Genomic DNA, 25,786 nt, shown 5'->3' with positions numbered 1-25,786 from the left:
CTCCTTTTCCTGTAATCCACAATCATTCCTTCTCCTTTTATTTAAAAAGATAATGTATGCATCGAGAGATGTAGTTCTCTGTCTCTCTCTTTTCCTCTCACTTTTTTTGCCTGTCACATTCAGTGTCATTATGAGTCCTAATTTAGTCTTTATCCGTCTGCCTGTCTTTCTCTCCTCTGGCTCGTCGAATCAAGCCAAGTAGAGAGGTAAAAGTTGTATTCGGTGCATGTGAAAAATTAAAATGGGATTTGATTTGAGTTATACTGCAATCGAACTGCAGTCAGACTGCACTCTGACTGCAATCATTTTTCGTAAAGGCTGCGATACAATAAACATTTTAACTTTGAAATATAGAATTTTTGCTAATTCTTCTTGCCTGTTAACTTTTTATAATAACAGTGGAACTAGCCGTAGGAATACGCTTGCGAAACATCAACATTTGCAAGTGTTTTGGCACCAAACAGCAATGGTGTGAAATGTCCAGTGAATGTATATATTTGCTTTGCAATGTGTTATTCAACACATACTGTATAGAAGACTCATTGACCCACATGCATTTTTATTTTTGTAATTTCATTTGAGACTTTTGAACCTGTCTAACCCCTGACCTCTGTCCTTCCACCCCTCAGGTCTGTCGCTCTACACGCATGTGCTGGAAAACTGTGAGGATGAGGCCAGATTTGATGAGGTTTGTAACTCTTCTATTAGTCCCATTCCATCTTATAGCTTCCAAATAGCTATCAAGCCCTTTCTCTTTTGAGTTTATATTTAATCTCCACCCAGCACAGCCAGAAGAGGACTGGCCACCCCTCATAGCCTGGTTCCTCTCTAGATTTCTTCCACTAGGCTGCCTGCCGCCCAATGATGGAGACAGAAAGAAAGACAGAAAGGTTATATGTTCGATACCCATCTTAACCCTTCATGTCTGAGTGCCTATGTATGTAATGTATCCATCTCCCCCTACATATTGACTTTTCTAACACAAAAATATCAATCAATCAATCACATTTATTTATAAAACCCTTCTTACATCAGCTGATGTCACAAAGTGCTGTACCTAAAAAAAAGCAAGCAATGCAGGTGTAGAAGCACAGTGGCTAGGAAGAAAACTCCTTAGAAAGGCCAGAACCTAGGAAGAAAACTAGAGAGGAACCAGGCTATGAGGGGTGGCCAGTCCTCTTCTGGCTGTGCCGGGTGGAGATTATAACAGAATATGACCAAGATGTTCAAATGTACATAGATGACCAGCAGGGTCAAATAATAATAATCACAGTGGTTGTCGAAGGTGCAACAGGTGTAAATGCCAGTTGGCTTTTCATAGCCGTGTGGACTGGGGACAGCAAGGAGTCATCAGGCCAGGAAGTCCTGAGGCATGGTCTAAGGACTCAGGTCCTGAGAGAGAGAGAGAGAGAGAGAGAGAGAGAGAGAGAGAGAGAGAGAGAGAGAGAGAGAGAGAGAGATACTTAAATTGACACAGGACACAGGACACAGGATAAGACTGGAGAAATACTCCAGATATAACAGACTGACCCTAGCCCCCCAACACATTAACTACTGCAGCATAAATACCGGAGGCTGAGACAGGATTCAAGCCAATGAGCTTCAGCCCCTTGCATTTGAATGACAGCTTGCAAAAGGCCTGTCCAGCTTTATCCAATGAGGTTGCAGGGCGGGGCCAATGGCTCAGTGGACACATCAAAGAGAGAGAGAGCAATGATGTGGTGCACATATCTGCACATAACCTTTGGCTTGTGAGTGCTACTTTAGAACTACTAGCTAAAAAGTATACAAACGTACCGGAGATAAGAGGAAGGAATCTCCTTTGTTGTCCACTCTAATGGGCCACTTGCAACTTCGGTATTTGGTGGAGGTCTATGTGGGGTTGAGATGGCCGTGAGAGGTAGAGGATGGCAGCCATGTATGACATTAAATACTTGGTTATAGTGTGATTACACCAGACAAAGCGAGATCTGAGATTTATCTGGAATATGATAGGGAGAAATTTACATTTACATTGGCCATATAAATGAACAAATGACATTAGCAGGCATTAGATCCCTGCTCTACTCTGAATATGATTATCATAAATTGTAGACCTGTAATGCCTCAGGATCCAGTAGCTTTGGTGGAGGCTGCCTCTGTTTTGCTCTGTAGCTCTTGGATTCATGGACGTTTCTCAGTAGGATTCCTCTTGTCAGGTTGGAAAATCAGCTTTGTAATGCTTTTAGACATGAAGGCTACCAGTGGGAATGGGATGGAGGTAAGCAGGGAAGGCAGGGTAGGAGGAATTGAAAGATGGTGGAGTGTAGTGTGAGAGGGGTCGAGAATGAAATACAGAGAGAGGGGAGACAGAAATATAACGAGGGAAAGACAGAAATATAAAGAGGGAAAGAGAGATAGAAAGAGAGAGATAAAGTGTACCAGACAAAAGACTATGCATTCCCATGGCGTTTACATTAGAGTTTTAATCTCACATAGAAGAGAGCTTGAGAGTTACTACTTGTTGTTTAAGGGCAGAACATGTTCCCTTTGATGGGAGCAGCTTGACTCAGCTACTGAGTGCTGTTTCCTTTGCTCATAGGATCAACGGTTTTATGGGACTTAACCCTTGTGTCGTCTTAACATTCTGTATCCTCCCCTTGTCCTGAGGGTCAAACATGACCCACCTTCGCTAAACCCCTAAAATAAAGCAGCTTAATTGAATTTTAAACCCCAAATCTATTTTGCATGAAGAAACAACCTGTTATTCATCACAAACTTTGTGAATATCTGGGTTTTCCCTCTTCACAGTGCAGAAGGACTGCATTTAATCAGTGGACACCACACATTTTTATTACAACACACCTGTCATATTTGTTTTCTTTACTAAAGCAGAGGTTTATTATTATTATTGCTAAAGGTACTGCATAGGTGTAAACACAATTTCTTTAGCAAGAGATAGCACTTTATAGCCTAAGAAAGTAGCAGAAATGTGCAGAAAGTAGTTTTGAATGCGTTTAACTGAAGGGAAACAATAACAGTCTAACCTTTTTTGGCAACATAATGATATATTATTATATACAGTACAATGAGGAATTCAACTACAGAATACTAGTCTTCTCCCATTTTTTGAACCATTGCCCTCACCCACAAGGTGTATAAACAACAACAATAAACAAGAATAAAATAAGATAATAGATACAAAACACAAACATAAAACATAACATAAATCAATCCACTCTAATTAGCACATGTAGGACAGTATGAAAGAGTGTGTGCATGGACTTTGTAGATGTATTTCTCACATGTAGGACAGTATGAAAGAGTGTGTGCATGGACTTTGTAGATGTATTTCTCACATGCAGGACAGTATGAAAGAGTGTGTGCATGGACTTTGTAGATGTATTTCTCACATGCAGGACAGTATGAAAGAGTGTGTGCATGGACTTTGTAGATGTATTTCTCACATGTAGGACAGTATGAAAGAGTGTGTGCATGGACTTTGTAGATGTATTTCTCACATGTAGGACAGTATGAAAGAGTGTGTGCATGGACTTTGTAGATGTATTTCTCACATGCAGGACAGTATGAAAGAGTGTGTGCCTGGACTTTGTAGATGTATTTCTCACATGTAGGACAGTATGAAAGAGTGTGTGCATGGACTTTGTAGATGTATTTCTCACATGTAGGACAGTATGAAAGAGTGTGTGCATGGACTTTGTAGATGTATTTCTCACATGTAGGACAGTATGAAAGAGTGTGTGCCTGGACTTTGTAGATGTATTTCTCACATGTAGGACAGTATGAAAGAGTGTGTGCATGGACTTTGTAGATGTATTTCTCACATGTAGGACAGTATGAAAGAGTGTGTGCATGGACTTTGTAGATGTATTTCTCACATGCAGGACAGTATGAAAGAGTGTGTGCCTGGACTTTGTAGATGTATTTCTCACATGTAGGACAGTATGAAAGAGTGTGTGCATGGACTTTGTAGATGTATTTCTCACATGTAGGACAGTATGAAAGAGTGTGTGCATGGACTTTGTAGATGTATTTCTCACATGTAGGACAGTATGAAAGAGTGTGTGCCTGGACTTTGTAGATGTATTTCTCACATGTAGGACAGTATGAAAGAGTGTGAGCATGGACTTTGTAGATGTATTTCCCACATGTAGGACAGTATGAAAGAGTGTGAGCATGGACTTTGTAGATGTATTTCTCACATGTAGGACAGTATGAAAGAGTGTGTGCATGGACTTTGCAGATGTATTTCCCACATGTAGGACAGTATGAAAGAGTGTGTGCATGGACTTTGTAGATGTATTTCTCACATGTAGGACAGTATGAAAGAGTGTGTGCATGGACTTTGTAGATGTATTTCTCACATGTAGGACAGTATGAAAGAGTGTGTGCATGGACTTTGTAGATGTATTTCTCACATGTAGGACAGTATGAAAGAGTGTGTGCATGGACTTTGTAGATGTATTTCTCACATGTAGGACAGTATGAAAGAGTGTGTGCATGGACTTTGTAGATGTATTTCTCACATGTAGGACAGTATGAAAGAGTGTGTGCATGGACTTTGTAGATGTATTTCTCACATGTAGGACAGTATGAAAGAGTGTGTGCATGGACTTTGTAGATGTATTTCTCACATGTAGGACAGTATGAAAGAGTGTGTGCATGGACTTTGTAGATGTATTTCTCACATGTAGGACAGTATGAAAGAGTGTGTGCATGGACTTTGTAGATGTATTTCTCACATGTAGGACAGTATGAAAGAGTGTGTGCGTGGACTTTGTAGATGTATTTCTCACATGTAGGACAGTATGAAAGAGTGTGTGCATGGACTTTGTAGATGTATTTCTCACATGCAGGACAGTATGAAAGAGTGTGTGCATGGACTTTGTAGATGTATTTCTCACATGTAGGACAGTATGAAAGAGTGTGTGCATGGACTTTGTAGATGTATTTCTCACATGTAGGACAGTATGAAAGAGTGTGTGCATGGACTTTGTAGATGTATTTCTCACATGTAGGACAGTATGAAAGAGTGTGTGCATGGACTTTGTAGATGTATTTCCCACATGTAGGACAGTATGAAAGAGTGTGTGCATGGACTTTGTAGATGTATTTCTCACATGTAGGACAGTATGAAAGAGTGTGAGCATGGACTTTGTAGATGTATTTCTCACATGTAGGACAGTATGAAAGAGTGTGTGCATGGACTTTGTAGATGTATTTCTCACATGTAGGACAGTATGAAAGAGTGTGTGCATGGACTTTGTAGATGTATTTCTCACATGTAGGACAGTATGAAAGAGTGTGTGCATGGACTTTGTAGATGTATTTCTCACATGTAGGACAGTATGAAAGAGTGTGTGCATGGACTTTGTAGATGTATTTCTCACATGTAGGACAGTATGAAAGAGTGTGTGCATGGACTTTGTAGATGTATTTCTCACATGTAGGACAGTATGAAAGAGTGTGTGCCATGGACTTTGTAGATGTATTTCTCACATGTAGGACAGTATGAAAGAGTGTGTGCATGGACTTTGTAGATGTATTTCTCACATGTAGGACAGTATGAAAGAGTGTGTGCATGGACTTTGTAGATGTATTTCTCACATGTAGGACAGTATGAAAGAGTGTGTGCATGGACTTTGTAGATGTATTTCTCACATGTAGGACAGTATGAAAGAGTGTGTGCATGGACTTTGTAGATGTATTTCTCACATGTAGGACAGTATGAAAGAGTGTGTGCATGGACTTTGTAGATGTATTTCTCACATGTAGGACAGTATGAAAGAGTGTGTGCATGGACTTTGTAGATGTATTTCTCACATGTAGGACAGTATGAAAGAGTGTGTGTATTTCTCACATGTAGGACAGTATGAAAGAGTGTGTGCATGGACTTTGTAGATGTATTTCTCACATGTAGGACAGTATGAAAGAGTGTGTGCATGGACTTTGTAGATGTATTTGGACTTTGTAGATGTATTTCTCACATGTAGGACAGTATGAAAGAGTGTGTGCATGGACTTTGTAGATGTATTTCTCACATGTAGGACAGTATGAAAGAGTGTGTGCATGGACTTTGTAGATGTATTTCTCACATGTAGGACAGTATGAAAGAGTGTGTGCATGGACTTTGTAGATGTATTTCTCACATGTAGGACAGTATGAAAGAGTGTGTGCATGGACTTTGTAGATGTATTTCTCACATGTAGGACAGTATGAAAGAGTGTGTGCATGGACTTTGTAGATGTATTTCTCACATGTAGGACAGTATGAAAGAGTGTGTGCATGGACTTTGTAGATGTATTTCTCACATGTAGGACAGTATGAAAGAGTGTGTGCATGGACTTTGTAGATGTATTTCTCACATGTAGGACAGTATGAAAGAGTGTGTGCATGGACTTTGTAGATGTATTTCTCACATGTAGGACAGTATGAAAGAGTGTGTGCATGGACTTTGTAGATGTATTTCTCACATGTAGGACAGTATGAAAGAGTGTGTGCATGGACTTTGTAGATGTATTTCTCACATGTAGGACAGTATGAAAGAGTGTGTGCATGGACTTTGTAGATGTATTTCTCACATGTAGGACAGTATGAAAGAGTGTGTGCATGGACTTTGAGTGTATGAAAGAGTGTGTGCATGGACTTTGTAGATGTATTTCTCACATGTAGGACAGTATGAAAGAGTGTGTGCATGGACTTTGTAGATGTATTTCTCACATGTAGGACAGTATGAAAGAGTGTGTGCATGGACTTTGTAGATGTATTTCTCACATGTAGGACAGTATGAAAGAGTGTGTGCATGGACTTTGTAGATGTATTTCTCACATGTAGGACAGTATGAAAGAGTGTGTGCATGGACTTTGTAGATGTATTTCTCACATGTAGGACAGTATGAAAGAGTGTGTGCATGGACTTTGTAGATGTATTTCTCACATGTAGGACATGTAGGACAGTATGAAAGAGCATGGACTTTGTAGATGTATTTCTCACATGTGTGAAAGAGTGTGTGCATGGACTTTGTAGATGTATTTCTCACATGTAGGACAGTATGAAAGAGTGTGTGCATGGACTTTGTAGATGTATTTCTCACATGTAGGACAGTGCATGGAAAGTATTTCTCACATGTGTGAGTGTGTGCATGGACTTTGTAGATGTATTTCTCACATGTAGGACAGTATGAAAGAGTGTGTGCATGGACTTTGTAGATGTATTTCTCACATGTAGGACAGTATGAAAGAGTGTGTGCATGGACTTTGTAGATGTATTTCTCACATGTAGGACAGTATGAAAGAGTGTGTGCATGGACTTTGTAGATGTATTTCTCACATGTAGGACAGTATGAAAGAGTGTGTGCATGGACTTTGTAGATGTATTTCTCACATGTAGGACAGTATGAAAGAGTGTGTGCATGGACTTTGTAGATGTATTTCTCACATGTAGGACAGTATGAAAGAGTGTGTGCATGGACTTTGTAGATGTATTTCTCACATGTAGGACAGTATGAAAGAGTGTGAGCATGGACTTTGTAGATGTATTTCTCACATGTAGGACAGTATGAAAGAGTGTGTGCATGGACTTTGTAGATGTATTTCTCACATGTAGGACAATATGAAAGAGTGTGAGCATGGACTTTGTAGATGTATTTCTCACATGTAGGACAGTATGAAAGAGTGTGTGCATGGACTTTGTAGATGTATTTCTCACATGTAGGACAGTATGAAAGAGTGTGTGCATGGACTTTGTAGATGTATTTCTCACATGTAGGACAGTATGAAAGAGTGTGTGCATGGACTTTGTAGATGTATTTCTCACATGTAGGACAGTATGAAAGAGTGTTGCATGGACTTTGTAGATGTATTTCACATGTAGGACAGTATGAAAGAGTGTGTGCATGGACTTTGTAGATGTATTTCTCACATGTAGGACAGTATGAAAGAGTGTGTGCATGGACTTTGTAGATGTATTTCTCACATGTAGGACAGTATGAAAGAGTGTGTGACAATATGAAAGAGTGTGAGCATGGACTTTGTAGATGTATTTCTCACATGTAGGACAGTATGAAAGAGTGTGTGCATGGACTTTGTAGATGTATTTCTCACATGTAGGACAGTATGAAAGAGTGTGTGCATGGACTTTGTAGATGTATTTCTCACATGTAGGACAGTATGAAAGAGTGTGTGCATGGACTTTGTAGATGTATTTCTCACATGTAGGACAGTATGAAAGAGTGTGTGCATGGACTTTGTAGATGTATTTCTCACATGTAGGACAGTATGAAAGAGTGTGTGCATGGACTTTGTAGATGTATTTCTCACATGTAGGACAGTATGAAAGAGTGTGTGCATGGACTTTGTAGATGTATTTCTCACATGTAGGACAGTATGAAAGAGTGTGTGCATGGACTTTGTAGATGTATTTCTCACATGTAGGACAGTATGAAAGAGTGTGTGCATGGACTTTGTAGATGTATTTCCCACATGTAGGACAGTATGAAAGAGTGTGTGCATGGACTTTGTAGATGTATTTCCCACATGTAGGACAGTATGAAAGAGTGTGTGCATGGACTTTGTAGATGTATTTCTCACATGTAGGACAGTATGAAAGAGTGTGTGCATGGACTTTGTAGATGTATTTCTCACATGTAGGACAGTATGAAAGAGTGTGTGCATGGACTTTGTAGATGTATTTCTCACATGTAGGACAGTATGAAAGAGTGTGTGCATGGACTTTGTAGATGTATTTCTCACATGTAGGACAGTATGAAAGAGTGTGTGCATGGACTTTGTAGATGTATTTCTCACATGTAGGACAGTATGAAAGAGTGTGTGCATGGACTTTGTAGATGTATTTCTCACATGTAGGACAGTATGAAAGAGTGTGTGCATGGACTTTGTAGATGTATTTCTCACATGTAGGACAGTATGAAAGAGTGTGTGCATGGACTTTGTAGATGTATTTCTCACATGTAGGACAGTATGAAAGAGTGTGTGCATGGACTTTGTAGATGTATTTCTCACATGTAGGACAGTATGAAAGAGTGTGTGCATGGACTTTGTAGATGTATTTCTCACATGTAGGACAGTATGAAAGAGTGTGTGCATGGACTTTGTAGATGTATTTCTCACATGTAGGACAGTATGAAAGAGTGTGTGCCTGGACTTTGTAGATGTATTTCTCACATGTAGGACAGTATGAAAGAGTGTGAGCATGGACTTTGTAGATGTATTTCTCACATGTAGGACAGTATGAAAGAGTGTGTGCATGGACTTTGTAGATGTATTTCTCACATGTAGGACAATATGAAAGAGTGTGAGCATGGACTTTGTAGATGTATTTCTCACATGTAGGACAGTATGAAAGAGTGTGTGCATGGACTTTGTAGATGTATTTCTCACATGTAGGACAGTATGAAAGAGTGTGTGCATGGACTTTGTAGATGTATTTCTCACATGTAGGACAGTATGAAAGAGTGGGTGCATGGACTTTGTAGATGTATTTCTCACATGTAGGACAGTATGAAAGAGTGTGTGCATGGACTTTGTAGATGTATTTCTCACATGTAGGACAGTATGAAAGAGTGGGTGCATGGACTTTGTAGATGTATTTCCCACATGTGCAGCACATAGCATTTGTTTTATCCTCCTCTTGCCTGCCCCAGCTTCAGCCTCAGGTGGATCAGGCCAATAGTCTGCTCCAGGAACACCCTTCTCTTGTTCCGCTTATCAGGCATCCAGGTAGGGTTGATCTTGTTCCATATCACGAAGGCATTGTATGAGGACACATCAATGATGTTATGGAAGATGACCAGGGGCCAGCGGGCAGTCATCCTCCTGCAGCTGTAAGTTCCAATCACCTTGTCCAGGTTGTCCACGCCTCCTTTGTTGTGGTTGTAGTCCAGGATGATGGCTGGCTTCCTGTCCTCACGATCACTGATCTCAGCCATTCTGTGCAGTGTGCTCAGGAGGACCACATTCTTGTTCCTCTTTGGGAGGTAAGAAACTAGAGTGGCGGTGGGAATGAAGGAAAACTTTGATGAGAAGGCTTCTCTCCCCCTTATTGTGAGGAGTGCAGGGGGGAGCTCAGGCTTGTTCTTCCTCTTCAGGAGCTGCTGGATGAGTTCAGAAATTGTCACACGTGACAATGTACCCCCTCAGTCCATCTGTCACATCAAGCACAACCCGCATCCCCTGGTTCTTCTCCGGGCCTCCACTCGGTCGGCTTCCCTGTGTAGACTTGCATCTTCCAAGCGTAGCTGGATTGTGCATCACAGGCCACCCATATCTTGATGCAATACTTTGCTGGCTTGCTGGGCATATACTTATCACATTTCATTTCAAGACCCAAGTGCAGACTGTGTTGAATTAACAATGTTTATTACAACAACAGGGGCTGGGAAACAACAGGTCAAGGCAGGCAGGGGTCAGTTATCTAGAGTAGGGGGAAAGGCACCGGACGGCAGGCAGGCTCAGAGTCAGGACAGGCAATGGTCAAAACCAGGACTGCGAGAAAAGAGAGATGGGGAAAAGCAGGAGCTGAGAAACAAACGGCTTGTTTACTTGACAAACAAGACAAACTGGAAACAGACAAACAAAGAACACAGGTATAAGTACCCAGGGGATAATGGGGAGAATGGGCGACACCTGGAGGGGGTGGAGACAAACACAAGGAAAGGTAAAACAGATTAGGGTGTGACAATACTGTCGGAAAGAACAGCAACCCTTTGACAAAAGAGATTACTATCAGTAATTAGTATCAGTGTCACAGAAAACAATCACATAAATCAATGATATTACAGCAATACATAATAAACAGTGAAAATCACTTACATTACAGATATGAAAGTAAAAATGTATCTCTGAATGGAACCAGTTGCTCATCCACTGTTACTTCAGGCCCAGGGTTGTAGAGGTATGGCAGACGCTCCACCCACTACTCCCAGTCCTCTCTCCAGTTTGTCTCTCACATATCTTGCAGGTCTTTTTTTATTTTATTTCACCTTTATTTAACCAGGTAACTGCAACCTGGCCAAGATAAAGCAAAGCAGTGCGGCAAAAACAAAAACACAGAGTTACACATGGGATAAACAAACGTACAGTCTATAACACAGTAGAAATGTATATGTACAGTGTGTCACGTTCGTTGAAAGGTGGATTGGACCAAGGTACAGCGTGGTAGGCGTACATTTTTCCTTTATTTTAAATGACACTGAAAAACCAACAAAATACAAAAACGAACGTAAAGCTACATGCAGTGCAGAAAGCAACTACACACAAACATAGTCAAGATCCCACAAACTAAAGGTGGAAAAAAAGGCTGCCTAAGTATGATCCCCAATCAGAGACAACTATAGACAGCTGCTTCTGATTGGGAACCATACCCGGCCAACAAAGAAATAGAAAAACTAGAATGCCCACCCAAATCACACCCTGACCTAACCAAATAGAGAAATAAAAAGGCTCTCTAAGGTCAGTGAATTACAGTGTGCAAATGTAGTAAGATTAGGGAGGTAAGGCAATAAATAGGCCATGAACCAGTCGGTGAACCAGGCGAGGCAGTCATTTGAGAAACAAAGGCTATTGAGTCTGCCGATAAGAATAGGATGATTGACAGAGTGGAAAGCTTTGGCCAGGTCGATGTAGACGGCTGCACAGTACTGTCTTTTATCGATGGCGGTTTATTGATGCCGTTTAGGACCTTGAGCGTGGCTAAGGTTCCCCCATGACCAGCTCAGAAACCAGATTACATAGTGGGTTTCGAAATGGTCGGTGATCTGTTTGTTGACTTGGCTTTCGAAGATTTTAGAAATGCAGGGCAGGATGGATATAGGTATATAACAGTTTGGGTCTAGAGTGTCTCCCCCTTTGAAGAGGGGATGACCGTGACAGCTTTCCAATCTTTGGGGATCTCAAACGATACGAAAGAGAGGTTGAACAGGCTAGCAATTTCAGCGGATAATTTTAGAACGAGAGTGTCCAGATTGTCTAGCCCAGCTGATTTGTAGGGATCCAGATTTTGCAGATCTTTCAGTACATCAGCTGTCTGGATTTGGTGAAGGAGAAGCGGGGGGGGGCTTTGGGCAAGTTTCTGCGTCCCCGAGGTGGAAAGCATGGCCAGCCGTAGAAAAATGCTTACTGAAATGATCGATTATCGTAGATTTATCGGTGGTACAGTGTTTCCTAGCCTCAGTACAGTGGGCAGCTGGGAGGAGGTGCTCTTTTTCTCCATGGACTTTACGTGCACTCATGGCTTCAGCAAAGAGAGAACTGGGGAGACTGTCATCTGCAGCACCTTTATAGCCTCTGACTGCATTCCCCATTAGTAAATAATGCTTTCAAGAAATGTTTATTTTGTCTGAAATGTTGTATATTTTTTCTGTGAACTTTTTCTGTCAGGTTTGGGGTCATGGAGAGGAGACGCTGCACATGCACAAGAAAGTTTTAGTTTTGTCTGAGTTCAATCAGTAGCACACATATTCTCAATTTCTCATTGTGTGTGTGTGTGTCTTTGTAGTTTTTGTGGTGTGTAAATTATTTTATAACTGCCAGGTCAAAAATGACCCGAAGACAATCTTTGTACCCTGGTGGTGTACAGCTTTCATGGAAATATAAACAAAGGCGATGTTTCACTCTTTTTTATTGTTGGGGCCACTCTAGGAAAAGCAATCAAATTTAAAGTTGAAAAAATATCAATGTCATTTTTGACCCTTAAGACAACACAAGGGATACTTGGGGATTTTGGCAATGGTACACTCTATCTACTTCCCCAGAGACAGATGAACACACACACACACACACACACACACACACACACACACACACACACACACACACACACACACACACGCACACACACACACGCGCACACACACACACACACACACACACACACACACACACACACACACATACTACTTTTCTGAGCTTTCCTTGAGCCCTCACTAACAGTAGCTGGTACAGTTACTGTAGGATAAATTATCTGATCAGACAGAGCCTTATCCTACTCTCCCTGCCCTGTCTTTATGTATCCAAACCATTAAACGATGAAGAGGTCATTATGTCAACTCAACATCAATAGATTGTCCAGTCTGGCCCCAGGCAGCCTAGGGCATAGAGCAAAGCCTCAACAGTGTGAGTATGTGGGTGTTTTATCTTAAAAGTTGACCCAAAAAGCTTTGGATGTGATAGCAGTTTAATTTTCATCATCCTAATCATCGTCCTCCTCATCATCTTCTTTATGAAACTCACTGTATAACCCAGCCCAGGATCTCTAGCAGAGCACCGCACCATTAGCATAAAGATAGGAGGCCTGTTTCTTCATGCATGGCCTGGAACATGCCTTTGATATTCTACTGGATGCTGAATCTGTATTCATAATTCAACGCAGTTTGGGATCATTGTCATGCTGAAAGACCCAGCCATGTTTCATCTTCAATGCCCTTGCTGATGGAAGGAGGTTTTCACTCAAAATCTCACGATACATGTCCCCATTCATTATTTCCTTTACACGGATCAGTCGTCCTGGTCCCTTTTTAGAAAAACAACCACAAAGCATGATGTTTCCACCCCCATGCTTCACAGTAGGTATGGTGTTCTTTGGATGCAACTCAGCATTCTTTGTCCTCCAAACACGACGAGTTGAGTTTTTACCAAAAAGTTATATTTTAGTTTCATCTGACCATATGACATTCTACCAATCTTCTTCTGGATCATCCAAATGCTCTCTAGCAAACTTCAGACGGGCCTGGACATGTGACGGCTTAAGCAGGGGGACACGTCTGGCACTGAAGGATTTGAGTCCCTAGCGTGGTAGTGTGTTACTGATGGTAGGCTTTGTTACTTTGGTCCCAGCTCTCTGCAGGTCATTCACTAGGTCCCCCCGTGTGGTTCTGGGATTTTTGCTCACCGTTCTTGTGATCATTTTGACCCCACGGGGTGAGATCTTGCGTGGAGCCCCGGATCGAGGGAGATTATCAGTGGTCTTGAATATCTTCCATTTCCTAATAATTGCTCCCACAGTTGATTTCTTCAAACCAAGCTGCTTACCAAAGAGCTGCTTACCAGCTCTTTGGTCTTGGCCATAGTGGAGTTTGGAGTGTGACTGTTTGAGGTTGTGGACAGGTGTCTTTTATACTGATAAAAAGTTCAAACAGGTGCCATTAATACAGGTAACGAGTGGAGGACAGAGGAGCCTCTTAAAGAAGAAGTTACAGATCTGTGAGAGCCAGAAATCTTGCTTGTTTGTAGGTGACCAAATACTTATTTTCCACCATAATTTGCAAATAAATTCAGTAAAAATCCTACAATGTGATTTTCTGGATTCTTTTTCCTAATTTTGTCTGTCATAGTTGAAGTGTACCTATGATGAAAATTACAGGCCTCTCTCATCTTTTTAAGTGGGAGAACTTGCACAATTGGTGACTGACTAAATACTTTTTTGCCCCACTGTATATACTGTATATATACCACCATGCAGCCATCTCTTCCAGCTAGAATACTGGTGTGTATTTGGGCCTCTAGTTAACAGCAGTTGGAGTGTTGGGAAGTGATTTGTGCTTTAAAAACAGACAAGTCTGAGGATGCAGATCTAAAAATGAATTCACATAACTCTCTCTGTTACTAAACTTTCTGCCCAATTCAGGCAGAAGAACCTCCATAGAGATAATACATAGGGCATATAGACTGACTTTTTCATGAGAGGCACTCCAAGCAACATGTTAAAAATGTATTGATTTTTTCATGACTTTTTCATTTGCTTACATATTACATATTCTCTTCATTACATAGCATATTGTACCTGTCAGCCAGGCCTACAGTGGTTACACTTAAAGTCCCATCTTACCTCTCACTGAAAGCCTTGTCTTGATTCCTGCCCTCTCCCGCTGTGGTTGACCCCAGTGGCTAGTTGCTGGCCACTGTGAGGTAACTTCCTGAAAGTCCCCGCATCACTTCCCTGATTACCCTGGCCTGTGGTTGAGTTGCAGGAAACGAGGGCACTCATGTGACTGTTTGTTATGACGGGGTTTAATTTAGTGAGTGTTCTCGTTAACTCAGCGCCCCTGCGTCCAGTTCATGGAGAGAATGATATTCCTGTCAGACTAACCAAACCAGAATAACCAAGCTCCAGGAAATATGCTGGTTTGTCATAGGGCTTTGCAACTGTGAGAGTTTACTACAGGCATCTGTAGACTACATAGAGACTGGATTGCTTTTCACTTCCAAAATATTCCTGGCTGGTTGCACACTGTTCTCTAAGGTTGGAGGGCTGCCCTAGAGAGGTATTCTCCAAAATCTCAGCACATTGAAGAAATGGAAGAAGAAATGTATTCCTAGATAATGCTGAAGGCAAGAAATTCCTGCACCTTAGATTCTTATTTTTCCCCACACAGCGTTACTGCAGGCAGTGGTTTCAGGTACTTGTGACTACGAAGTTCCTCATTGCATTTCTCACTGTGGATTATTCATTGCTCTTTTTATTCGTTTTTGTTTAACAAACGCGCACATACACTGACAGACAGTGTCATTTCTGAGGGGATTGTTTCGTCCTCTTTTCTACTGTGCATGCCTACTCCTTTCGTGATGGCGCCGACAGAGATGGTCACCTCGCTTCGCGTTCTTAGGAAATGATGCAGTGTTTTTTAAATATATTCTTTCTTACACTGTTATCCCAGGAAATTGGGCTGGCAAAATTCTGGATCATTGCTACTCTAACTTCGGCGACGCACACAAAGCCCTCCCTCATCCTCCTTTCGGCAAATCTGACCACATCTCCATTTCTTTTTTTTTCTTTTTTTTTCTTTTTTTTTCGATCCAAGATGGCGTAGCAGTAGGACGTGTTGTCGTGTCGTGTCCCTTGTATATATCGTTTGTTTTTGTTTTTTTCTTCGCATATCTTTAAAACATTTTGCTGAATCTCAACTTCTTCTAAATACTCTCCTGCAACCCGCCTCACCCAACGTAGCTATTTTTCCTAAAGTATTTATATTTACTTCGGATCTGGAACCCCTCAACTGAAGCTAGCCAACTAACTACCAGCTTCAGCAAAACATTGCTAGCGGTCTTCAGCTAACCGGTCATCAGCTAACCTTTAGCTCAGAAAGCTCTCGCCAGTTCGAACAACGCGACTCTAACCAGAGCATAACGGACTTATTTATTTTTGTATTTTTATTTCTCATCCCCGGATTCCCACCGCAAACGGAACATTTTGAGCTCCTGGGCTACAATATCCGGACCCACGACCGGTCCATCGATGTCACCGCATGAAGAGGAATAAACAGACTCCCCCCATCGCGACGTCCCCAAAGGCTAACTCTCTAGCCCTTGCTATCTCCTTGCTTGCAAATTCGGCCTGCTAACTGCTAGCTTGTTTAGCCCGGTCCGCTAACTGCTACCGTGTTTAGCACCGTCTACTAACTGTTAGCTTGCTAGCACAGGCCTGCTAACCGTCTGAATCGCCGCGTCCCAAACACTCACTGAACCCATATTTACTTTCTATCCCTTTTCGATTTTTAATTTGTTTATACCTTCCGGTAACCTGCCTCACCCAATCTTTACATTTTTAGAACACACTCAAGAACCTCCAGAAGCTAACCAGCTAACTGGCTACAAGCTATTTAGTCGTTGTTAGTTTTCTAACCTGGATAACACTCGCCAGTCCAGCTTCCCTGCCCCATCCACCGCTGCCCCCTGGACACTGATCACTTGGCTACATAGCTGATGCATGCTGGACTGTCCATTAATCACGGTAATCCATTCTGCTTGTTTATGTTTTATCTGTCGGCCCCAGCCGCACTTAGGCTCTGTGTGTAGTTAATCCGACCCTCTCTGCCTAATCAATCGCCATTCTACCTGCTGTTGTTGTGCTAGCTGATTAGCTGTTGTTGTCTCACCTACTGTTTTAGCTAGCCCTCCCAATTCAACACCTGTGATTACTGTATGCCTCGCTGCATGTCTCTCTCAAATGTCAATATGCCTTGTATACTGTTGTGCAGGTTAGTTATCATTGTTTTAGTTTACAATGGAGCCCCTAGTTCCACTCTTTATACCCCTGATACCTCCTTTGTCCCACCCCCCACACATGCGGTGACCTCACCCATTACAACCAGCATGTCCAGAGATACAACCTCTCTCATCATCACCCAGTGCCTGGGCTTACCTCCGCTGTACCCGCACCCCACCATACCCCTGTTTGCGCATTATGCCCTGAATATATTCTACCATGCCCAGAAACCTGCTCCTCTTATTCTCTGTCCCCAACGCCCTAGGCGACCAGTTTTGATAGCCTTCAGCCGCACCCTCATACTACTCCTTCTCTGTTCCGCGGGTGATGTGGAGGTAAACCCAGGCCCTGCATGTCCCCAGGCACCCTCATTTGTTGACTTCTGTGATCGAAAAAGCCTTGGTTTCATGCATGTCAACATCAGAAGCCTCCTCCCTAAGTTTGTCTTACTCACTGCTCTAGCACACTCTGCTAACCCTGATGTCCTTGCCGTGTCTGAATCCTGGCTCAGGAAGGCCACCAAAAATTCTGAGATTTCCATACCCAACTATAACATCTTCCGTCAAGATAGAACTGCCAAAGGGGGAGGAGTTGCAGTCTACTGCAGAGATAGCCTGCAAAGTAATGTCATACTTTCCAGGTCCATACCCAAACAGTTCGAACTACTAATTTTGAAAATTACTCTCTCCAGAAATAAGTCTCTCACTGTTGCCGCCTGCTACCGACCCCCCTCAGCTCCCAGCTGTGCCCTGGACACCATTTGTGAATTGATCGCCCCCCATCTAGCTTCAGAGTTTGTTCTGTTAGGTGACCTAAACTGGGATATGCTTAACACCCCGGCAGTCCTACAATCTAAGCTAGATGCCCTCAATCTCACTCAAATCATCAAGGAACCCACCAGGTACAACCCTAACTCTGTAAACAAGGGCACCCTCATAGACGTCATCCTGACCATCTGGCCCTACAAATACACCGCCGCTGTCTTCAACCAGGATCTCAGTGATCACTGCCTCATTGCCTGTATCCGCTACGGAGCCGCAGTCAAACGACCACCCCTCATCACTGTCAAACGCTCCCTAAAACACTTCTGTGAGCAGGCCTTTCTAATCGACCTGGCCCGGGTATCCTGGAAGGACATTGACCTCATCCCGTCAGTTGAGGATGCCTGGTCTTTCTTTAAAAGTAACTTCCTCACCATTTTAGATAAGCATGCTCCGTTCAAAAAATGCAGAACTAAGAACAGATATAGCCCCTGGTTCACTCCAGACCTGACTGCCCTCGACCAGCACAAAAACATCCTGTGGCGGACTGCACTAACATCGAATAGTCCCCGCGATATGCAACTGTTCAGGGAAGTCAGGAACCAATACACACAGTCAGTCAGGAAAGCTAAAGCCAACTTCTTCAGGCAGAAGTTTGCATCCTGTAGCTCCAACTCCAAAAAGTTCTGGGACACTGTGAAGTCCATGGAGAACAAGAGCACCTCCTCCCAGCTGCCCACTGCACTGAGGCTAGGTAACACGGTCACCACCGATAAATCCATGATTATCGAAAACTTCAATAAGCATTTTTCAACGGCTGGCCATGCCTTCCGCCTGGCTACTCCAACCTCGGCCAACAGCTCCCCCCCCCCCCCGCAGCTACTCGCCCAAACCTCTCCAGGTTCTCCTTTACCCAAATCCAGATAGCAGATGTTCTGAAAGAGCTGCAAAACCTGGACCCGTACAAATCAGCTGGGCTTGACAATCTGGACCCTCTATTCCTGAAACTATCCGCCGCCATTGTCGCAACCCCTATTACCAGCCTGTTCAACCTCTCTTTCATATCGTCTGAGATCCCCAAGGATTGGAAAGCTGCCGCAGTCATCCCCCTCTTCAAAGGGGGCGACACCCTGGACCCAAACTGTTACAGACCTATATCCATCCTGCCCTGCCTATCTAAGGTCTTCGAAAGCCAAGTCAACAAACAGGTCACTGACCATCTCGAATCCCACCGTACCTTCTCCGCTGTGCAATCTGGTTTCCGAGCCGGTCACGGGTGTACCTCAGCCACGCTCAAGGTACTAAATGATATCATAACCGCCATCGATAAAAGACAGTACTGTGCAGCCGTCTTCATAGACCTTGCCAAGGCTTTCGACTCTGTCAATCACCGTATTCTTATCGGCAGACTCAGTAGCCTCGGTTTTTCGGATGACTGCCTTGCCTGGTTCACCAATTACTTTGCAGACAGAGTTCAGTGTGTCAAATCGGAGGGCATGCTGTCCGGTCCTCTGGCAGTCTCTATGGGGGTGCCACAGGGTTCAATTCTCGGGCCGACTCTTTTCTCTGTATATATCAATGATGTTTCTCATGCTGCGGGCGATTCCCTGATCCACCTCTACGCAGACGACACCATTCTATATACTTCCGGCCCGTCCTTGGACACTGTGCTATCTAACCTCCAAACGAGCTTCAATGCCATACAGCACTCCTTCCATGGCCTCCAACTGCTCTTAAACGCTAGTAAAACCAAATGCATGCTTTTCAACCGTTCGCTGCCTGCACCCGCACGCCTGACCAGCATCACCACCCTGGATGGTTCCGACCTTGAATATGTGGACATCTATAAGTACCTAGGTGTCTGGCTAGACTCTAAACTCTCCTTCCAGACCCATATCAAACATCTCCAATCGAAAATCAAATCAAGAGTCGGCTTTCTATTCCGCAACAAAGCCTCCTTCACTCACGCCGCCAAACTTACCCTAGTAAAACTGACTATCCTACCGATCCTCGACTTCGGCGATGTCATCTACAAAATTGCTTCCAACACTCTACTCAGCAAACTGGATGCAGTTTATCACAGTGCCATCCGTTTTGTCACTAAAGCACCTTATACCACCCACCACTGCGACTTGTATGCTCTAGTCGGCTGGCCCTCGCTACATATTCGTCGCCAGACCCACTGGCTCCAGGTCATCTACAAGTCCATGCTAGGTAAAGCTCCGCCTTATCTCAGTTCACTGGTTACGATGGCAACACCCATCCGTAGCACGCGCTCCAGCAGGTGTATCTCACTGATCATCCCTAAAGCCAACACCTCATTTGGCCGCCTTTCGTTCCAGTTCTCTGCTGCCTGTGACTGGAACGAATTGCAAAAATCGCTGAAGTTGGAGACTTTTATCTCCCTCACCAACTTCAAACATCTGCTATCTGAGCAGCTAACCGATCGCTGCAGCTGTACATAGTCTATTGGTAAATAGCCCACCCATTTTCACCTACCTCATCCCCATACTGTTTTTATTTATTTATTTTTCTGCTCTTTTGCACACCAATATCTCTACCTGTACATAACCATCTGATCATTTATCACTCCAGTGTTAATCTGCATAATTGTAATTATTTGCCTACCTTCTCATGCCTTTTGCACACAATGTATATATAGACTCCCCTTTTTTCTACTGTGTTATTGACTTGTTAATTGTTTACTCCATGTGTAACTCTGTGTTGTCTGTTCACACTGCTATGCCTTATCTTGGCCAGGTCGCAGTTGCAAATGAGAACTTGTTCTCAACTAGCCTACCTGGTTAAATAAAGGTGAAATAAAATAAAATAAAATAAAAATTTTGTTGCTCCCAGCCTATAGACAGAAACTTAAACAGGAAATGCCCGTGTTCAGGTCTGTTCAACGCTGGTCGACCATTCTGATTCCACGCTTAAAGATTGCTTCGATCACCTGTTCACCCATCACGTTCCACCCATAAGGCCTAAGAGAGCGTTTTTGGTCATTGACTATAGGAAAGGGCTACTAACAAGGTCTTCCCACTAGCATGTCTGATAGCATTTTCCACCTCCAGTACCAGAAAGGTATAAGGTCGATATCATATATGTTTGATGGTGACACATTGCAATAGTTTCAGCAAATCTCCCCCAAAATTGCTATACCATACAGACAATTATTTGGGTATCTGCAAGTAAGTCATTTTATTGAATCCAAGATGATGTTCCCTCCACAGAACCCAATACAAACCCCAGCCAGGACCCCAGTGGGTAAAATCAGTGGGGAACCCAAGCCATGCCATTAAAAAATCCATATAGCAACCTACTTACTATATGTTGTGATAATTGCATTATTTTCTCTAAAACCCATTTGTTTATATGCCACAGTGATATACAATAAGGCAGAGACAACAAAAAGACAAAAATCACACACAATAAATTCAACCACACATATGTTTGTTTCATCACAAAACCAGAGAGCAATATCAGTCCGGTGAAGACCACCAAGCAAATATTGCATATTGCATGACCCACAGCATGGTCAAGCAAGTACATTTTCACAAATTAATTAAGAGTGAGAAGCAAAAAAAAAATGAGTCAGTAAGTATTCAACCCCGTTGTTATGGCAAGCCTAAATTTGCTTAACACATAATCACATAATAAGTTGCATGGACTAACTCTGTTTGCAATAATAGTGTTTAAAAATATTTTTTAATGACTACCTTATCTCTGTACCCCACACATACACTGCACGACTGATGTCCCTCAGTCGTGCAGTGAATTTCAAACACAGATTCAACAACAAAGGGAGATTTTCCATTGCCCTGCAAAGAAAGACACCTATTGGTAGATGGGTAAGAAGAAAAAAGACAGACATTGATTATCCCTTTGAGCATGGTGAAGTTATTAATTACACTTTAGATGATGTATCAATACACCCAGTCACTACAAAGATACAGGGGTCCTTCCTAACTGAGTTGCCGGAGAGGAAGAAAACCACTCAGCGATTTCACCATGAGGCCAAAAGTGACTTTAAAAAAGTTAGAGTTTAATGGCTGTGATAGGAGGAAACTGAAGATGGATCAAACAACACTGTAGTTACTCCACAATACCAACCTAATTGACAGAGTGAAAAGAAGGAAGCCTGTACAGATTAAAAATATTCCAAAACATGCATCCTGTTTGAAACATGACAATTAAGTAATACTGCAAAAAATTTAGCAAACCATTAACTTTTTGTCCTGAATAGAAAGTGTTATGTTTGGGGCAAATACAACACAATACATTACTGAGTACCACTCTCCATATTTTCAATCATAGTGGTGGCTGCATCATGGTATGTGTGTGCTTGTAATCATTAAGGACTGGGGAGGTTTTCAGGATAAAAAATAAACAGAATGGCGCTAGGCACAGACAAAATCCTAGAGGAAAACCTGGTTCAGTCTGATTTTCACCAGACACTGGGAGATGAATTCACATTTTAGCAGGACAATAACCTAAAACACAAGGCCAAATATACACTGGAGTTGTTTACCAAGACAACATTGAGTGTTCCTGAGTGGCCTAGTTACAGTTTTGGCTTAGATTGGCATGAAAATCTATGGCGAGACTTGAAAATGGCTTTCTAGCCATGATTAACAACCAACTTGACAGAGCTTGAAGGATATTTAAAAGAAGAATGTGCAAATATTGTACAATTCAGGTGTGCAAAGCTCTTAGAGACTTACCCAGAAAGACTCACAGCTGTTATTGCTGCCAAAGGTGCTTCTACAAATTATTGACGCAGGGGTGTGAAGACTTACAGTATGTAAATTATATATTTGTGTATTTAAATTTCAATAAATGTTAAACATTTCTAAAAACATGTTTTCATGTTGTCATTATGGAGTATTGTGTTTTGATGGGTGAGAAAAATATATTTAATCCATTTTGAATTCAGGCTATAACACAACAAAATGTGGAATATGTCAAGGGGTATGAATAATTTCTGAAGGCACTTTATATGTAAAAGCTTTTAAGATACACCACATGACCAAAAGTATGCGGAGACCTGCTCGTCTCATTCCAAAATAATGGACATTAATGTGGAGTTGGTCCCCCCTCTTTTGGGAAGGCTTTCCACTACATTAGTGAGGTCGGGTACTGATGTTGGGCGATTAGGCCTGGCTCGCAGTCAGCGTTCCAATTCATCCCAAAGGTGTTCGATGTGGTTGAGGTCAGGGCTCTGTGCAGGCCAGTCAAATTCTTCCACAGCAATCACGACAAACCATTTCTGTATGGACCTCACTTTGTGCATTGGGGCATTGTCATGCTCCCCAAACTGTTGCCACGAAGTTGGAAGCACAGAAATGTCTAGAATGTCATTGTATGATGTAGTTTTAAGATTTCCCTTCCCTGGAACTAAGGGGCCTACCTTGAACCATGAAAAACAGCCCCACACCATTATTCCTCCTCACCAAACTTTACAGTTGGCACTATGCATTGGGGCAGGTAGCGTTCTCCTGGCATCCACCAAACCCAAATTAATCCGTCGGACTACCAGATGGTGAAGCCTGATTCATCACTCCAGAGAACGCGTTTCCACAGCTCCAGAGTCCAATGCTCCAGAGTCCAACGGTGGCGAGATTTACACCACTCCAGCCAATGCTTAGCATTGCGTATGGTGATCTTAGGCTTGTGTGCGGGTGCTCAGCATTGGAAACTAATTTCATGAAGCTCCCATGGGCAGTTTGGAACTCGGTAAGGAGTATTGCAACCGAGGACAGATTATTTTTACACGCTACGCGGTTCTGCACTCAGCGGTCCCATTCTATGAGCTTGTGTAGCCTACCACTTCGCGGCTGAGCCGTTGTTGTTCCTAGACATTTCCACTTCACAATAACAGCACTTACAATTGACCGGGGCAGCTCTAGCAGGGCAGAAATGTGATGAACTGACTTGTTGGAAAGATGGCATCCTATGACGGTGCCACATTGAAAGTAACTGAGTTCTTCAGTAAGGCCATTCTACTGCCAATGTTTGCCTATGGAGATTACATGGCTATGTGTTCGATTTTATACACCTGTCAGCAACGGGTGTGGCTGAAATAGCCAAATCCACTAATTTGAAGGGGTGACCACATACTTTTGTGTCTATAGTGTACTTCTCGCTAACACTTGTTAGGGGTTCAAGCAGCGAAGCTGGTGAAACGCTTTTGTATTTCTTCTCGCACATTATTATTATTAATAGCATTATAACAATTCTGCCACTTTGGTGAAAGAATAATTAAATACCCATCAGATAATGAGACCTAGAAGGATGCTTTGGCCACACCCTCTCATGAACTTGATATCTATTGACCAAGGTCTCTCAACACAATATTTTCAGACATGGATTAGTACTGTAACAAAACTTGGGAAACATGTTGTTAACACTGTTAAGAGTCAACATATGCTAGCACATTCGGATCGACCACACAGTGGTGCTATAAGGGGCACATGTTTATCTCTCTTGATCTGTTTGTCTACAAATTATGAAATTTGGCACACATGCTCGGGGATATGACTATGCTATGGTTCATTTTAGACGCATGGTGGAAGGACAAAACCATTTATGCAAGCTCATTGGCTCATAGAGACCATTTCGTTTGAGCTAGAGGCCCGGAACATGTGTTTAAAGACATGGGTTCATAGATGATAAATATAAAATGATGTGCCAATTGGTCCAGTGGTTCGGGAGAAGATGGCGTTTAAAGTAATCAACATCATTGAAAATGGTCAAAATTACCTAATCGATCTGTTCTATGTTGAGTTCTGATATTAGGCAAGTGTGGTAAGGATAACAGAAGTAGCTCATCCTAAGGCAATGTGTCCAATATGTCCTGATGGTAGCTCGATGGGGCCAAAACTTGAACCCTGGAATTACTGCTCACAGCTATATTGTTTGATCCCATTTCCAAATCTCCACAGGCTAGGGATAGTTTAGTGAAGTATCAGCAGATAATTCTGACTTGTTACATTGGACAGCAGAGGTTAAGCAAAAGTTTTTTAGGGTGAAGAGAAGAAACTTTTGCAGTTTGATTGCATAGTTCTATCTGCTTAATCGACCATGTACGATTCTGTGAAAGCTGCTTCGACATATGTTCCCTCTGCAGTTAACTCCACACCAGATGGCCTCAGTGCCTCACACAGCAAGAAAGCAAACACTAATTGGAGTTTAATCAAGACTGCAGTCTAGTCTTATTCAGTTCACAATCAAATCACTTTAGATCAGCTCGAAAGAGTGCAGCAGTCAGAGAAAAGCTGACTCAATGCGGTAAGTATATTGCACTTATTTTTTACTTTAATTACCTTATTTGCTGGTGGATGTTCTTGATTGTACTTGTGTGGGAAGGATAGTTTAATTATGTGCATCATTAATCAGATAAAAATGTGTTCATGGAAGTGTCATTAACTGCTGGCGTTAATGACCATAATGCGTTGATGACCATAATGATCATCATTGATCATTTGCTGTGTAAATCTAATTTATACTGAGAAGTTTTAATGTCAACAAGTGTTTTTTATTTTGATTGTCATGTTATTTGCATCGGGTTTCATTTGGCACGTAAAGAATAATTACTCTCTATGAGTGGCTGTATGGCAAGGTGTAGAGAAAGATGCAGAGATACAAAGGAATAGGGAAAGATATAGCAAGACTGTAAGAACGTGTGAGAGAGATGCTTGGGTGATTGGGAGACAGGGGCTATGGAGAAAAAGAGAAATGGACTGTCCAATTTACAAAAAGAGATGGAGAGAAAGAGAGAAAGAAAGTGTAGGAGCGAAATGGGGAGAGTTGCACAAGATGGAATTTCTCAGCCAGCGAACCAAGCTTGAACTCTTAGAAAAATAGGTGCCATCTAGAACTTAAAAGGGTTCTTCAACTGTCCCCATGTGGGAACCCTTTGAATAACCCTTTTTGGTTCCAAATATAACCCTTTTTTATTCCAGGTAGAACCCTATTGGGTTTCATGCAGAACCCTTTCCCCAGAGGGTTCTACATGGAACCCAAAC

The 25,786-nt window shown here is 42.3% G+C and overlaps 1 protein-coding gene across 1 annotated transcript in view; it reads left to right on the top strand.

Annotated features, from left to right (window-relative positions):
• LOC139415665 (otoferlin) overlaps window positions 1-25,786 on the top strand; it is a 153,463-nt gene that overhangs the window by 10,079 nt on the left and 117,598 nt on the right. Inside the window, exon 2 of the mRNA XM_071163785.1 lies at window positions 630-688. Coding sequence (XP_071019886.1) covers window positions 630-688 — 59 coding nt within the window. The remainder of the gene's footprint in view (window positions 1-629; window positions 689-25,786) is intronic.

The sequence above is a fragment of the Oncorhynchus clarkii genome, chromosome 8, assembly GCF_045791955.1.
Source record: "Oncorhynchus clarkii lewisi isolate Uvic-CL-2024 chromosome 8, UVic_Ocla_1.0, whole genome shotgun sequence".
In the NCBI taxonomy this organism is placed as follows: domain Eukaryota; kingdom Metazoa; phylum Chordata; class Actinopteri; order Salmoniformes; family Salmonidae; genus Oncorhynchus; species Oncorhynchus clarkii.
This window is presented reverse-complemented; position numbering and strand designations above follow the sequence as displayed.